This window comes from Parambassis ranga, chromosome 9 (genome assembly GCF_900634625.1).
Source record: "Parambassis ranga chromosome 9, fParRan2.1, whole genome shotgun sequence".
Lineage (NCBI taxonomy): Eukaryota > Metazoa > Chordata > Actinopteri > Ambassidae > Parambassis > Parambassis ranga.
Window position 1 is genome coordinate 14,179,922 of NC_041030.1, and position 13,273 is coordinate 14,193,194.

Genomic DNA, 13,273 nt, shown 5'->3' on the forward strand with positions numbered 1-13,273 from the left:
AGATGCTGGTAGAAATATGGGATTTAAAAGAGGATAAGAGGCTTGTCTAAACTCTTCAAGGAGGTTGTTCTAGAGGGTGCGGGGCCCAGAAGGCTTGGTCACCCTTCATGTGCAGACTGTGGTATGACTACCAGCCCTTTAGACGAGGACCCCAGTTTATGACCTCAAGACCTTAAAATTGATCCTGGACCCACAAGAGATTCACTAAAATAGGAGGTAAAATAGACCCTACAACAGGACAACAGTCACCTCACCTTCAGTCACTTGCTTAGATAGCTGTTCTCACCCAGGCTGCCTCAAGTGGCCACTTTGTGAAGTGTAGTCATTTAGACCATGTAAATACATTAAGATGATGCTAAACAAACATTTTGGGCTCTGATGGTATCGAGACGAGGGTTTAGTAAAAATAATATTACTAATAAAACTCTTACGGATATGATTGAGTAGTTTTATTTTCTCACAGTGGCTCTAATCCACTTCCGCACATGGACGCTGTTCTGCGTCCTCCCGGGCGGGGGCGCGCTTTGAATGAACGCCGGGAGAAGCCGGGAGTCAGAAGAGGGGCGGGGTTACACCTTTCAGTGGGAATTCCTGGGTTCAAAAAGCTTCCAACGGCCCCTTGTGTGAGAGTGAAGGCTGCTTCTGCTTTCACTGCGAGTCCAGAGGACCGAAATATGCTCTCCACAGGCGGGACGTGGGTTTACATTAGTTAAAAATTTAAAAAAGTTGTTGTGACTCCGCTAAAACTGAAGAAAAGGAGGAAAAGACAAAACAAAACAAAAACAGCTCACACGAGTCGTGCACGTTGTTGGACCGGAGAACCACATCACAGCAAGACCCCCTCTATCCAGACCAGTCTCACCTGAGCCCGACAAGACAGATTAAAGATGTCCCTGGAGAACTACTCATCGCTGGACGAGTCCTCTCTCCGAGCCCTGGTGAGTGGAGGATGAATGGAGAACTAAAATCACGACTCATACAAGTGAATGAAGTTTGTGTGGTAACAGTCACTAACTTGATTTTTCACTTGTTTGGATGCAGTGCTGTAATAATGACACATGACAGCCAGCTAGGATGTAGACAGTTATTAGGGGTAATCCTGACAGGTGGTCTGCACACACATGCAGTCTGCACAGGAAATCCTCACTGTCTCAGACCAGGTAGGCTGTGAATGTAAAAAGTTAGTATTAGTAATGTTAAATATAACAGAGATAATTGTTTATGAAAACAAAACAATCAATATTCTTTATACACTATTGCTCAAATAAATCACTTCTAGAAATAAAAAAGAACAGGAAGATGTTTGGGTGTCAGTAACTATTAGACTGTCAGTGTGTATCATATGTTAGCAGATTAGCTAATTCTTGCTCATATTACTCATGTCCTAATTATTTCCTGAGGCAGAGGAAGGTGGAACATTAGTCTGTCTGACATGCAGTATCTCATGACACCTGTAGCACACACACACACACACACACACACTTACATTTACAAGGACACATGAGTCAGTCTCTGTTTAGACAGAGTTTAAGCGACTTTGTGTGAATCACAGTTATGGAGTAATCAGACATGAAATGTCTGAGCTCATTCATAATTTATTCAGTCATAATTGTCAGTAGTTGTTTGATGTGCGCTTTAAAGAAAAGGGCAGGAAAACATTGGGATTGCTGTTCTTAACTGCTTGTTTACTTTGGAAGAAGGCACTGTAATGTTTTGTTGACCTGTGTGACGCTGTTTAAACTGTATCCATTATCCCCCCCCCCCCCCCCCAAAAAAAAAAAAAAAATCGTCTGGCCAAAAATTACAGTCGCTGTGTTCTCATGAATCACTGAAAGGACAAACCATTTTACAAACAAACCGATTTACCACGACTGACATGACTCTAGTGGGAGAACAGGAGTACCATGATGAAATGATGTTGTTCTTTCAGCATAATGATTTATTTTTAACCAGAGTATCAGTGGCTTTGATCACTGGGTTGATGAGGCTATCTATAAAAAGGCAGAGGAGGAAAGTTAAGATGTTTATTTTTCTCATCACATTAGACCTCTGCTCAGGGTTTTTAGATGACCTCTTATTCTGCGTCCTGTAGGAACTTAAATCTAACACATTTCTGTGTACATCTTAAAGTGGCGCTCATAAATCTGCCCCTTTCTGTGCTGCAGTCTCCTCGGTGCTGGATTCATGGGGATCAGCGTTTTGCTGCTTCCCTCCCTCAGACGTGACCAGCAGCTAGAAGGTCACACAGATCCCACATTTTCACTGATGATGTTTGTGGTGACTTGAGTGTCAGGGTTTTCCACAGTGAACTTGGTTTCAAACTGTGCTTACTGCTGAGAGAGGAGGTCAGATGGAGCTGTGATTAAATTTAAATTTACTCTAGCAGACTGAGGAGTAGCTTTTTCTGCTTGTTTTTATTAATGAAATCTAAATCTTACTACCTTTGTGAATTGTTTTTTAGGATGTAAACGATGATGAACATTTGGAGAAGCTTAATTACCACGTTGGTTAAAGCCGGGTGGAGGAGCTGCCATTAAACCTCAGTTGTATAATGAGCATAAACTCCAGGCCTGCGTCGTGCTTAATGAACTAAACAGTCAGAAGGTCATATGGCGGCCTCTCTTAACGCCACTAATCCCATCGCTACACTTCTATTCAAAGCCTAGGCTGCCTTTTATATTGCTCATTTAATCCCTACCATGGCAACCAGGAAAAGCATTTTCTTTTGTCTCAGCTATTTAAGTGTCCCAAAAAATAATCAGCTGGTGTCCCAGTTTCCCTTCAGGCAGTGCTGACAGGATGTTTGTTATCTGAATGCTGCTTCTGTGGCTCTTTCCAGTCAAACCACTGTCACTTAATGGCAGACTTGATCGGCTGATTGCGACCTTACAGTGTGATGTTTATCAGTTGTCATCCCACTGACTCTGCTGCGTGGCAACAGTTTCCTGTGTGTCAGTGTGTCAAACCTGCCGGACAGGTCTGGACTACAGGTGTCTGTTGTTGTGCGTCTTCCTACTTAACTCAGATTAAGGTTTCTCTTTGGCGTCAGTCAGCCACAGCATGATCTCCCTTCTAATTATCCCTGAAATGCTCCAGCTGCACTGCAGCACAGGAGGCGTGCAGAAAGACGGGAAAGTAATATTTGTATAAAATGTTAATACCTTGACCATGTGAAGACTTTTTTTCCGTTTGCGGTGCCTGCTGGGCTGCTCGTCTCACATAATGATTTGTAACCAGTCCTGCCAGCCCTGTGACTGTCCTCTCTCTCCCTGGTGAGAAAGAGGCATTCACACATGTTTAAAATTGGGCAATTTCACTCTGTGGGGCAGTCTCTGTGATATATGCGACCCCCGGGCCTTCGTTTTATGGCTCTCTGGACCCTTTGTGCGTTGACAAGGGCTCAGCCGTTACAGTCGGAGAGGAAGAATGGGCTTGTTTTGTAGGGTCTTGGGACAGTCCCTAGTTTCTCTTAACCCCCTAGAGATACAGCCCTTAAATGTCAGCCTCATCATCAGGAAGGGATAAATCGGAAAAATTATGCTACATTACATAACTCAAAGTAAACACAATCAGGGCCTGCAGTTGTTTAAAGGTTCCTTATTTTCTACAGCGTACGTTAAAGGGTTTATATGCAAGAATCACACAAACCACCTGTATAACTTCAACGAATTAGCTCAACTCAAGACTAGCAACTTGTGCTAACGTTAGCTACTCAACACATCGTTATAGGCAACATAACGTTTTACTCTTTATACATTGATAATAACAAGCAATCAATACACATTAATGTTACATAAAGAAACTTTAAATTGCAAATATATTGTAATTTATATTGTAAAGTCACCTAAAGTTGACTGAAGTGTTTTTCAAGAAGTTGTGAGTACAAGCTGTTGCATGCAGAGCGCACCCCCCCCCCCCTCTCCTTATGCACTCACAAAGGCAAGAGAACAGAGTCCTAAGTGTTTCACACTCTCTGACTGATAACACCTTCTGCTTTGGGGTTTATCAACATAACTACCTTTGACGTCTGTGGATGTTTGCATGCTGGTTTCTTTCATGTGAAGCGTGCACACCTGATGTTTTTTTTTCTATGCTGAGACTGTCATTTACTCACAGTTCCACAAAGTATTTCCTATATGATTAAGTTTCAAAGGACGGTTTAACATGCGGGGCAGAACTCTGTCTCTGTAAACTGATGGCCCACTGGCTGAAATGTGGCTGAGAATCAGCGAGATAAGAAGCTGCATGTTTGTTTGGTTAAACAGGAAACTTTTGTTAGTACTGGATACTGCTTAAAATAGACTGTGGGAGGATGGGAGAAGAGAAGCTGTGAACTTTGAGATGATCTACTCTTTGGCCTTTAAATAATTAGTTGTAATTGGATTCAGAGCAAATTTACAGCTTCAAATGTATTAACGCAAACATTTACTCTAAGTTTTAAGGTGAAAGTTAAAATAAAGTTCAGTGTGTCATGTTTTCCACCATGAAGTGGATACTTGTGTTTTTCCATTTGAAAGGTTTACTTTAGGAACAGAAGAATTCTTTTATTATTATCAGGTTGTTTTGTCAGTTTAAAATGTCATAGGAGAATAATGTGGCAGCTTTCAAGAGGTTGGGAATAGTCACTACATTCTTACAAGCTGAGGCTGTTCATTTGTGGGTGTAAACATTATAAATTACAGCTGATGTGAATTATGAAGACCCGTCATGAGACACAGAAAATATTCTCTGTTGTTTAATTTCAAACAATTTCATATTCAACCAAAGGCTTAATACTGTGCAGGGTTAACAGGTTTATCTCACAAATCAGCTGCTTTTATTCACATGTTTTTCACCACTAGTCGCCCATCTGCTCGCCATGTTTGACCCAAACCATAACAGATCTGGTGCTTGTCTCCACAGACTACACACACTAAAGTTTCATTAGTGCCGACAGTGCTGGAGAAGAATTACACCTTGACAGACAGCTTGCTGCATATGATATATTACCAGAATAAACAAACACTCTGTGTCTGTCTGCTGAGAGGTGACCGTCATGAGGCAGCATCTGCTGTCACAGCTGCTCAGCTCTTTTCGCCTGTGTGGTAACTAAGTGATACAGCAGAGAGGCTTTCTGTGACCGCTCTCTGTCTGCATCCTGCCAAATGGAAAAGGTCTGGATAAGGAGTTGATGGTGTGCTTTTTGCTGTTTGTCTCCTTCAGCACCACCAGGCGTCTCTGAGGTGGACAGCAAGTGAAATCCTCCCCTGAGTTATATGCATCAAGTGTTCAGATGGCTTTCAGTTCCAAACCCCCGTTCAGGCTCTTTGAGACACAGATGTTTTAGACTCCCTGGACGCTCTCTGGCTGTACTTTCAGTGGTCTTGATGCCTTATCAGTTACCACTGTGTGCAGAAGTGGTTGAACTTTTATGTAAAACTCTGTTAATGTTCACTGGGTGAGGAGAAGCAGGCATGTTTTCTCACAGGGGAGGAGAAAATTGAGTCTCATTATCGCCCAGATGCTATCATCAAGATGCTTTTTTTCTAAACAGGGATTCCCAGTTAGCATAGCAGGGCGTAGATGTACCTCCATCAGTTTTTGGCTTTATGTTGGAATACTTAGGTGTGGCTCGGTGTTTATAGAGAAAAAAAAACATGCAGGCAATGGCACGCAGGAGGCTGCAGGATCAGAAATGTTTGTTTTATTTGTCAAACCACATACTAGATTAAACCACAGACACATCATGCTTGGGAGAGTGTGATACTTTTTAATTGGGGAAATAAAACCAAAAAAGAAAAGATAGGTGTAGTCAGTTAGAAATGTGCAAACACTGCGGTTTTGGCTTATTCTATATCAACTCCCTCAGGAAGGAGCCATTTCCTGAAGTCCACCAGAAATCGTCATGCGGATGTTGATGTTTTGCTTTCAGGCTCGCTGTTGTTAATTCTGTGGCATTCTTGAGATATACACAGCTGATCTGTTCAATTTGGTTTGGCTCTGTCTGTCTGTCAGTGTCTGCCTCTGTCCTATTGTTATATATACGGAGGATTCTCAGAGTCAGCATGGCTGCCTTCACGGATCTGTTAGAACAGACAGTTTGTGCTCTGCAGCATCCCAGAGTGCTTCATTCACTGCTATCTTATTTCCTCCCATGGGGCACCCCTATCACCTTGTGGCCCTTCCTTTATTAAAGAGTCGGTCACGCAGGCCTTCATTTGACCGGTGATGTCCCATATTTGGAGAAGATTCTTCATGCTTTTGCTCCTGCTGTGACCCGAGTCTGCTCTCAGGACGGGACAGTGCAATCTTTTCATCTTATGAACTCTCTTTCCTGCTGAAGTCTGTCATTTTGTATCACATCTTAGTGGAAGGAAGATGCCAAAATGTATTACAAAAATAAAATCTCCCTGACTGTGTTAGTCTCTTATGATTAGGGTTGATGACATCAAGAAAAGCAGTGTCACTGAGCCACTGTTAGTTGGATCTTACAGCTACAAACAGTAAAGAATTCTCACGTCTGTAGCCAACACGAATGGATGGAGAAATTAAAGATACTGATAATATATCACCTATAGCTCTGTATAGTTATATAAAACATAGTGAGACATGTCCACTGCTTATGAACCCTTGTCATTTTCTTAAATCTGGGGCACAGTCAGAGCTGACCCGGATACCTCAGTGTGACGTGACCTGCAGGTCTGATGAGGGAACAGAGAGGGCACATATTGTCTGTAGCCAGACAACTGAAAGAGGTCAAAATCCTCACAGAGGCAGGTGGATTGGCAGATCATGTAGAGTTGGTTTTTGTGGACTGCAACACAGATTAGAAATAACTTTGAGGTTCTTCACAGAGCTGAAAGGTCCTTATTTTGCTTGTATAATCAAGCGTGTGCTGATTAATCCATCAGCGTGTGGCGTTCATTGCACTAATGTAAGACTCTGCTCTTTAAGCATGAACTACTATGCAGCGCGCGCCACATGGGACTTCAGATCAGTCTTCACTGCGTCATTACAGGCCTATAGGACCCCCCTCTGACCCACATGCATTCCAACGTGTGTCTGTTCTTTATGCCTGCTACCTCAAGTGTAAAGGGGGACACTGTTTTCCCAGGTCTGCTCCGAGCTTGTGTCCTACCATCCCGTTATTAGTTGAGTTTAAGCTTAACTGCACGTGCAGACGCACTCGCAGAAAGCACGCTGGCACATGTAGTCTCCCTCGCTTGTATTTTGCATCGGTACTCCCCCTTTTTCTTTTCTTCACCACAGACAATGGAAGCTCAGAGAAACACAATAAGTTCTAACCTTGGATCTAGTTCAATTCTTTGTTAATTTTTTAGCTGAGAGGTGACTGAAACTCCCTTCTTCTAAAAAACCAGTAGTCCCATGCCTTGCCAGGCTCTCATGTATCCTGATTATATTTCCATTTTTCAGTGGGTGTGGGATGTGCTGGCCTACTGTATGCATGGATTGTTTTCCTGAGGGGCTAAGAAATGATTTGCAGTGATCCACCTGATTCAGGCTGGAGTTTTGCCCTAAAGAAAAGCCATAAAGTGATGTAATGGTGATAAAAATACTTCTCAAGTTTCTTCACCCTTTCTCAATTATTTATTTGTTTCTGTCTTGATGTCTGTACTGCTCCTGCTTCTTCAGTGGCAGCTGCTAATCCATTTCAGCTCCGCTCCAAGGAGTGTCCTGTGTTCCCTTATAAGGGCAAACTCACTTGTGGGTTTGACACAAGTGAGTTTAAAGCACTGATCCGATCTGCTGCCTGCCTGCACTCTAACCTCAGCCTGCTCTGGAAATTATTACTGTAGGCTTCAGTTCATGTGCAAAAAAACACCGTAACCCCCTGCCTCCTTATTATGCCCATACACGTGGATGCTCACATGCTAGAACACACATTTTTTTGAGTATACATACTGCTTTGTGTGAGGCCTGACACGCCGGCGTAGTTCACAAACTAGGGAGCATAAAAACAAATGGCCCAAGCACATGTACGCCCACTAGGAGGGCAAGAGGTCAGGACTTGGCCTGAGGGGTCAGATGTCCTTTCCCACACCAGGGTTTGATGTTTGACTCGACCATTGTGAACCACAGCAGAGAACACGACTGAAGGGAGAGCTGGAAGTGTTGCACTTTACTACAGTCTAAAATGATGACAGAGGCAAAATTAGAATTTAAAATGATACCAAGGTGTACCATATATAGTATAGTACATATAGTACAGCAGTAGATGTACGCCTTGGAGATGGAGTTTGGGCATTTGATTCATGCATCAACGACTCTCAGGGAACATAGCCGCTCTACATAATGCTCTGTGTTCTGATAAATACAGTGGTGTAATTAGACAGATCTGAGCTTGCACGCTTTCTGTTTTTACAGTCATTAAGACAAATGGTCCGTCTCTTTTCACTTCCATGGTTTTAACTTAATCCCATTTCCCACAGGTAGCAGCTCTTGCAGTGAGGATGTTTAGTTCAGCGATGACGGCACTGAATTGCTGCTTTGTATGTTGAAGAGGGACCTTGGACTCCTTTCGTATTTGACCACTTCTGATGGCGTTTCCATGTCTGGTGCAATAAATTAAAAACCAACCTCCTGAGCTTAAAATCATATCTGTTTCTCTCCATGTAGCAAATGAGTTCAGAGGGTGCTCTTGACCTCGGGAGTGTGCCTCCAGCTGGCCAGGATTACTGGTAAACCGTGAGCACTCTCTAATTGCCCATGATTGATTGAGCTTCTTCAGTCAGATGTCTTTGGAGGTTTGAGGTTTTTACTCCATAGAAAGCTGCTGCTTGGCAGGAAGTGACTTAAATCAGCAGGGTGCACAAGTTCTCACAAGCCTGCTTTTGAAACATTAAAACATTTTTTGTAGCTTACCTCAACAGGACTGCATTAAAATGCATGTTCCGATCTGTCCTATCCTGTGTTTTTTATCCTTTATCTCAGGATATACTGATTGCATTAGGTACATGTTTATTATCATACCCATGCTTATGGTCATCTGTGTCTCATTTCCAGTACTGAATCCATAAACAGGTCATTTTCGGGTTCAGTTTATTTTGTGTACATGTTTATTTGTTGTGAAACAGTGGGCTCAGTTTCTCCCGGATTGCTTGCAGCCTCTCAGTCATATCCACCTCCGCCAGTTTCTGTCTCTCACCGGCTGAGTCAGGTGACTCCAGCAGGTGTGACGGCAGCTTCCTGAGAGTGCAGCAATCCAGACTGCAACATGTCTATCCCCCTGCTGTCATTAAAGGTGCTGACAGGCCCCAGTGACGTCTTCCTGACTGACTCTTTTTCTGTAAAACATATTGCGTGTGTGACCTATTTGTTGTGTGTGAGTTCTGACTCATATGTCTGCTGGCAGCACATGCAGTGGTGTGTGAAAAGCTTTCTGTCTAGGAGTAACGGCTGCGTCCTCTGGGTCACACTGCTGTTGTTGTTTGGAAGCATATTGGCAGTTGGCTGCTCAGAGGTGTGCGGTCAGGACGGTCAATGGTGTAAGGTGCTGTCTCTGTGTCGCTCCTCCTCCTCCTCTTCCTGAGACAATTCTCTCTCTGTTAAGGCCACTGTTATGTGGACTCTGGTTCCACACGAGTGTGTGACTGTGTTTCCGTCTCTGGTAAATTAACGGTCATTCTGTTTTGTTTGGCAGCCCTCCAAGTTGAAGGTGTGTTTTATTTGCTTAGGTTTCACATGATCATTGCTTTCCTGTGCAGGGAAGTTATTGGTTGACCCCCCCCTCATTGTATAAAGGTTATAACCAATCCAAACAGAGCTAGCATGCACTGATTGGCTCATTCAAATCTTTTTTTTTTAAATCCTTCGTTTTGTTAGCTTAGGTCAGGTTAAAGTGCTGACACGCAGGAACTGTTTTTCATCTGTTATCATCACATCATGACATTAATTCCCCTTTGCTGTGCTTATGTTTGAAAAGATTACTGTAACTGATGTGGACAGTTCTGTGGTCTGTCACATGCTCCCAGTGTGGGAGCTGTTCCTGGATATTTTCTCATTTTGCTTTATGTTTAAACTGATCTGCACAGTACACAAGCCAAAAAACAGACATGTGAGTAGAGGGACCAGGCTTCAGGCTGTTCTGTATTAATAATGAATGAATAAATCAGTCAGTCCTGAAACTTGGCAGCGGAGGTACAGGCTGTACAGTCACATCATGATGCCTGACAGTGTGATAACAGACAGCTCCCTTGAGTGTGTGGTTAGTGTGTGGGCAGAGACGCCGGCCAGTGACTTAAAAAAAATATTTACACGAGTGTCTATGTTCTCATATAGGATATCCTCCCATTATTTCCCTGCTCATCATATCATCTCTCCGCTGGATTAAACCCAAACCCAGTTCCTGATTGCTAGATTTCTCTGCCATCTTTTTTCCTTGTGAGTCAGCAGGAATGTGAGGAATGACCCGTGCAAGGCTTGGCCCTTTCCCACCCAGCTCTCATCTGCCCATTTTTAGGCATACCCAAGTCTGACTGCCCTCTCATTTTTCTCTCTTTCACTTTGTCATCTCACATTTCTGTCAAACACTTTCCTATAACCTCCTTCTTTCTCATATCCTTCCTTCTTGCACTTTCTCCTCATACCCATTCTTTTCAGTCAGCTCAGCACTTTGAATTTCCACAAATTACAGCATATAGAAGAGTCCCTCTGAGCTTGTGCTGCTCGAGCTGCATATTTTGTCAAACCACAGCGAGACCTCAAAACCACTGCCCCTCTTCATCTTTTGTGAGGAGACCCTCCTCCTCCTCCTCCTCCTCCTCCTCTTCCTCCTCCTTCATTTTCAGCAGTGGGGCACTTAAACCCCCTTTTAAACCCATCAGCAGCCTGTAAGGCCTAAGGTAACAAGCACGTGCAGTTTCTTTTTAGTGGCAGACAGTTGTTGCACAAAGGTTTGTTTCTGGACTCTGCAGGTTTTAACTGGTGCAGCAGGAAATATTTAAGTGTGCGTTTGAGCATGAGGTTTATAAGAAAAAGCCTGCCAGAGGAGCTGCTCATCTCTGCATGTGTTGACAGGTTCCCGCTGTCAACCAAAAGAGAGATCTATCTCACATATGACAGGAGAGTGCTCCCTCTTCCCTCTTGCAACATGAAAGCTTGTTGAGGTGGTGTGTCTGTCTGCAGGTGTGCTGTCATACACACCTTAATTACTCCTCCTGAGTTAGAAAAAAATAAACCTTTTAACTAATAGCCACTCAGAGTGATGAAATGGCTCGGTGAAGGTTTGAAGTGGGCCACTTCAGTAGTCTCAGCCAGGATGAAATGCAGCGTGAAAAGAGGACACTAGAACGACAGGCTGACCTGCAGAGCGTGACACTTTTTATCAAAGCTGAACACCAGCTGTTGCCGTGCCTGTTTCTCATCCTCCGCTCCACGCTCAAGTGGTCCTGTCTTGTCACATTAGTGAGCTCGGATCACATGTCTTCACCAATCTATAAGCCGTCTATTTACCCTGCTGACCCTATAACTCCGTACCACACTTTTAGTGCAAAGCTGTCTAGACATCAACCTCCAAAGTGTCCTAAACTTCTGAGGATACTCAGTCTCTTTGGATGGACAGCTGAGCGTGTGTTAGCACAGACTGTCTGACAGCTGGCCTCTTCTTGTAAACAAGGGTTAATTACAGAGAGCAAAAAGTCAAGGCTACGACTCAGGCTCAACAGTGCTTTGACCTTCACCGCCTTCTACTTAGTCTAAGAACAGGCCTGTGACCCTTTAGCTGCACAGCTTTATGTAGCCATTTCCTCAGATGTGACCCTGCTTCTGATGCAAATAGAAAAACCGATAGGAGATGAGTCTTTGCAAGCCAAATGTGTCATCCTGTGTGACATCAACGCACTTGTATCGCTTGTATTCATTCGCTGTGTCTATTTGTCCTTGTTGTTTATGTGCAGCTCGATGGAACCGTGGATCTGGACGAGAGACGCCTCATCCGTTCAGCCATCCGGGAGCTGAGGAGGAGGGAGATCGAGGACATGGAGGCTGCCCTGGCCAGCAAGAGATTTCGACCCACGCGCCTCAATCAGCAGGAGGACAAAGAGAACCAACACAGGTGAGACCACACACAAAGAGACCTGTCTTAGCGTGCATCAGACCAGGTGTACTGGAGATTCTGAGAATACACTCACAAACCCAGATGCAACATTCCTCAGCCCCAGTGGGAAAAGTCTGGAAAAGTCAAGTCAGAAAATCATAGGGGACAGAAAACTGCAAGCGCAGTGAGTTTTCCCATTTCCATCACGTGTGCTCATTTTACAATAAATTCTTTCACTTTAACAAGTTTCCTTTCGCATTTACGTTATGAGAATCTCACCGTAGTGGTTCCCTCAGATTATTTGTTTTTATTTGGCAGTCAGATCCTCCTCCGTGTGTTTATTTTATCTGCACTTTTTCCTTCATCTGATAACACTGTAATGCTACGCTACCTCTACATGTTTTTGCTGCCAACCTAAAAAGTAACCAGACAAACAGGCTTGCAGTTATCAAAGGTCATTTTTGCTTTGCTGTAAACATCGTTTACTAAGGGATACACCTTAACAATGTCAAAGTTCATATGTGCATCTGGCAGAGTGCTGTTTGTTTGGCGTTTCATATGTTGCATTATACACAAGTGTATTCGTTCAGAAAATGTGGGAGCCCAAACTTCAGCTTTATGGTGCTATGGTGCAGCCAAATGGCAATTTACCAGTAAAACTCTAAGCCTTTTACAGGTGTTAATTTAAGTTCAAGGCTTTAGCACAATCTCAGCATCTGGTCTGAAGCAAAGTGAAGATTTCACGGTATTCGATGGGAGGAGGATACCCCGCCTTCTGCTGCCGTTCTCTTTCTCTGTCACTGAATCCCTAATAAGAGCAGTGGTGAGGCCTAATCATTTCCATTCACTGCTGCTCCCGGATGACTTGGGTTACAAAAACAAAGGAGGTGCCTCACTGTAGCTGCTAAAGTAGACATACCTACTGTCACGCATGCATACACATATGCATGTGTTAAAACACACACACACACACACACACACACACACACACAAAAATACCATCTGAAAGTGGCATTTTTTTGTGCCTCTCAGTGGTGGAATGTCAAATATTCCACTCCACCGAGCCGCACATCATTTCATACCAACGACTGGAGAATAATGAGAGAACTGAAGGAGCAAATGAGTAATAGGACCCAACATAAAGGCAAGCAGTGAAATGGAGAAAAGTTACGCTGCAGAGAAGAGCAGCCTTTTTCAGGCGTTTTGTGTCACTGTCATACCAGAGTATCGCTGCTTCCA

At 43.6% G+C, this 13,273-nt stretch overlaps 1 protein-coding gene across 4 annotated transcripts in view; it reads left to right on the forward strand.

Moving 5' to 3' along the window:
• The first annotated feature begins 606 nt into the window (after positions 1–606).
• The window catches only part of smtnb (smoothelin b), a 38,257-nt gene continuing 25,590 nt past the window's right edge, over positions 607–13,273 (forward strand). For all 4 annotated transcript variants that reach the window (XM_028415271.1, XM_028415274.1, XM_028415273.1 and 1 more), the window contains exons 1-2: positions 607–938; positions 11,895–12,052. In XM_028415271.1, coding sequence (XP_028271072.1) covers positions 888–938; positions 11,895–12,052 — 209 coding nt within the window. In that variant the 5' untranslated portion in view covers positions 607–887. The remainder of the gene's footprint in view (positions 939–11,894; positions 12,053–13,273) is intronic.